The following is a 1,938-nucleotide window of genomic DNA, read 5'->3' as shown; positions in this document are numbered from 1 at the left end:
ACAGGATTATTGTAAAAAATTCCTTATATCTTATATTGCAAATTTCTGTATGAAGCTAAATATTGTTTAAAATTCTGAGGTAAAATAATTAATGAATTAAAATTAATTGTTAAATTTCTCTCAAACTAGAAAATGATCATTGACAAATTCTAGATTTTTCCTTGTCTCAATCCTTTGAGTGCTACTAAGGTTTTTTTATTTTTTTTGAGTAAAAAAATTGTTTTTTAATGGAATTAATGAAGGATAGAATTTAAGGTGGTTAAGTTGGTTTTATTTTATTAGGTATGTGTTTATTATACGAGAAATATATTGTATACATTCACACTGAATACAACTATTTGGCAAGTTTTCGGTACAGAGTTAGTTTTGTAGATATTATTGGTGCGGTAGGGGAATTACACAAAATCGATAATTGTGTGATTATATACATATTTTTCAATTATGTTAATATCACAGGTCTTAACTAAAACACTATGTACGAGTAACACTAAAAAACAGCCATTGAATCAAGTGGCGAAAGCCACTACAAGTGTTTTGATCGTGGCTTTCACCTATTATTTTTTTTTTATAAATTTCTGATATAAAAGTATAAAATGTAATAGCAAACAAGATTTTATGGGCTCAAGTAGTAAAATCTTGTGAATTACATTATGTCTCATTTATAGAAGAATAAATATTTACAAAATTTTAACAACTTAACTAACCGAATCTACCCATRCAAACACAAAAACACTGATCCTAGTTATTAAATTGACACAAACAAATACCCTGCTAAATCACTAGACTTATCCCTAGATGTCACAGATATGATATCAAAAAAACCAAATTTACAAACAAGTCGGATGAATGGTCACAATGTTGCCATTTTTAACAGCGTTGCTCTTCGATATGGTCTCTCGACTGTCCCCCAACGAGGTTATGTTCGTTCGTGACGTCATCGTGATCGCTGAAGTGGATTGGTCGCCGCGACTGACCAATGGTCCCATGTCGCACTCGTCTTCGTTGTTCGGACAAATCGAAGTACCACGAGTGGGGCGCATTCGCTCCGATCCGTGCTTGTTTTTCCGGGGAAAAACGCTGTTTTCCAGGTGGAGAGTGGCGTTGACGTCTTTACCGGCGGCGCAGGTGCACGCCTTCAGGAAGCTTTTCTTGAAGTTGTCGCTGAGGAAGGCGTAGAGGATGGGGTTCATCGCCGAGTTGGAGTAGCTGAGGCAGGAGGCCATCAAGTGGAGAGTCACCACGAAGGGAGAACTGAAATTTTTTTTTTTTTTGGCTCACTTTGTATAGTTTCTGAGTTACAACAACAATGAGCAAAAACTACAGGGAGTTTAAAAAAGATTGTAAAAATATTTGAAGAAATAATAATAAAATTACAAATAAATATTTCAGAAAACGATGTTTATTAAGACTTTTTTGTTTGTTTTGGACCATACTATTACATCCTGAAATATTTTACAATCTTTTTTAAACACGCTGTATATCCCCGTGTGACGTGTAAATTAAAAATTTTCCGGTTTTCTCGACACCAATCAACATTTCGAATCATTTTACTTTTTTTTTAAAGACGTATGAGAAAAATACCTCGTGGAAAATAAAGCAATTGGTTAAATTTTGTGGTTTATTAAAAAAATTTTAAACGCTTAAAAAGGCAATATTTTTGCCTAATTCTATGTTCTTTCGTCTTATTTTTCAAAACGTGCTAAATCAGTCAAAAAAGACATAAATAATATAATTTTTGACTTTACTTGGTGATTTTTAAGCTTGTTTTAACAAAATCGCGCAAAAAAACGGAGATTTTAGTACACAAACGTGTTTTTGGCTACATTTTGCTCAGGAATCAATAAAATTGAGTGAAACTATTTAGATTTTTCACATTAACTTTTGATCTGCTTTAATAAGATTTTGCAAATAAATAAAACTCTAGTTCAAAAATGAATA

At 32.3% G+C, this 1,938-nt stretch overlaps 1 protein-coding gene across 1 annotated transcript in view; it reads right to left on the bottom strand.

The window, feature by feature from the left end:
* Window positions 1-287: 287 nt before the first annotated feature.
* The window catches only part of LOC123015985 (somatostatin receptor type 2-like), a 146,883-nt gene continuing 145,232 nt past the window's right edge, over window positions 288-1,938 (bottom strand). Inside the window, exon 4 of the mRNA XM_044416127.1 lies at window positions 288-1,251. Coding sequence (XP_044272062.1) covers window positions 828-1,251 — 424 coding nt within the window. The 3' untranslated portion in view covers window positions 288-827. The remainder of the gene's footprint in view (window positions 1,252-1,938) is intronic.

This window comes from Tribolium madens, unplaced genomic scaffold, assembly GCF_015345945.1.
Source record: "Tribolium madens isolate multiple individuals breed KSU strain unplaced genomic scaffold, Tmad_KSU_1.1 Scaffold_19;HRSCAF=116;Tcas5.2_LG9, whole genome shotgun sequence".
NCBI lineage: Eukaryota > Metazoa > Arthropoda > Insecta > Coleoptera > Tenebrionidae > Tribolium > Tribolium madens.
Note: the sequence above shows the minus strand (reverse complement) of the source record. Positions and strands in the feature narration are given on the sequence as shown.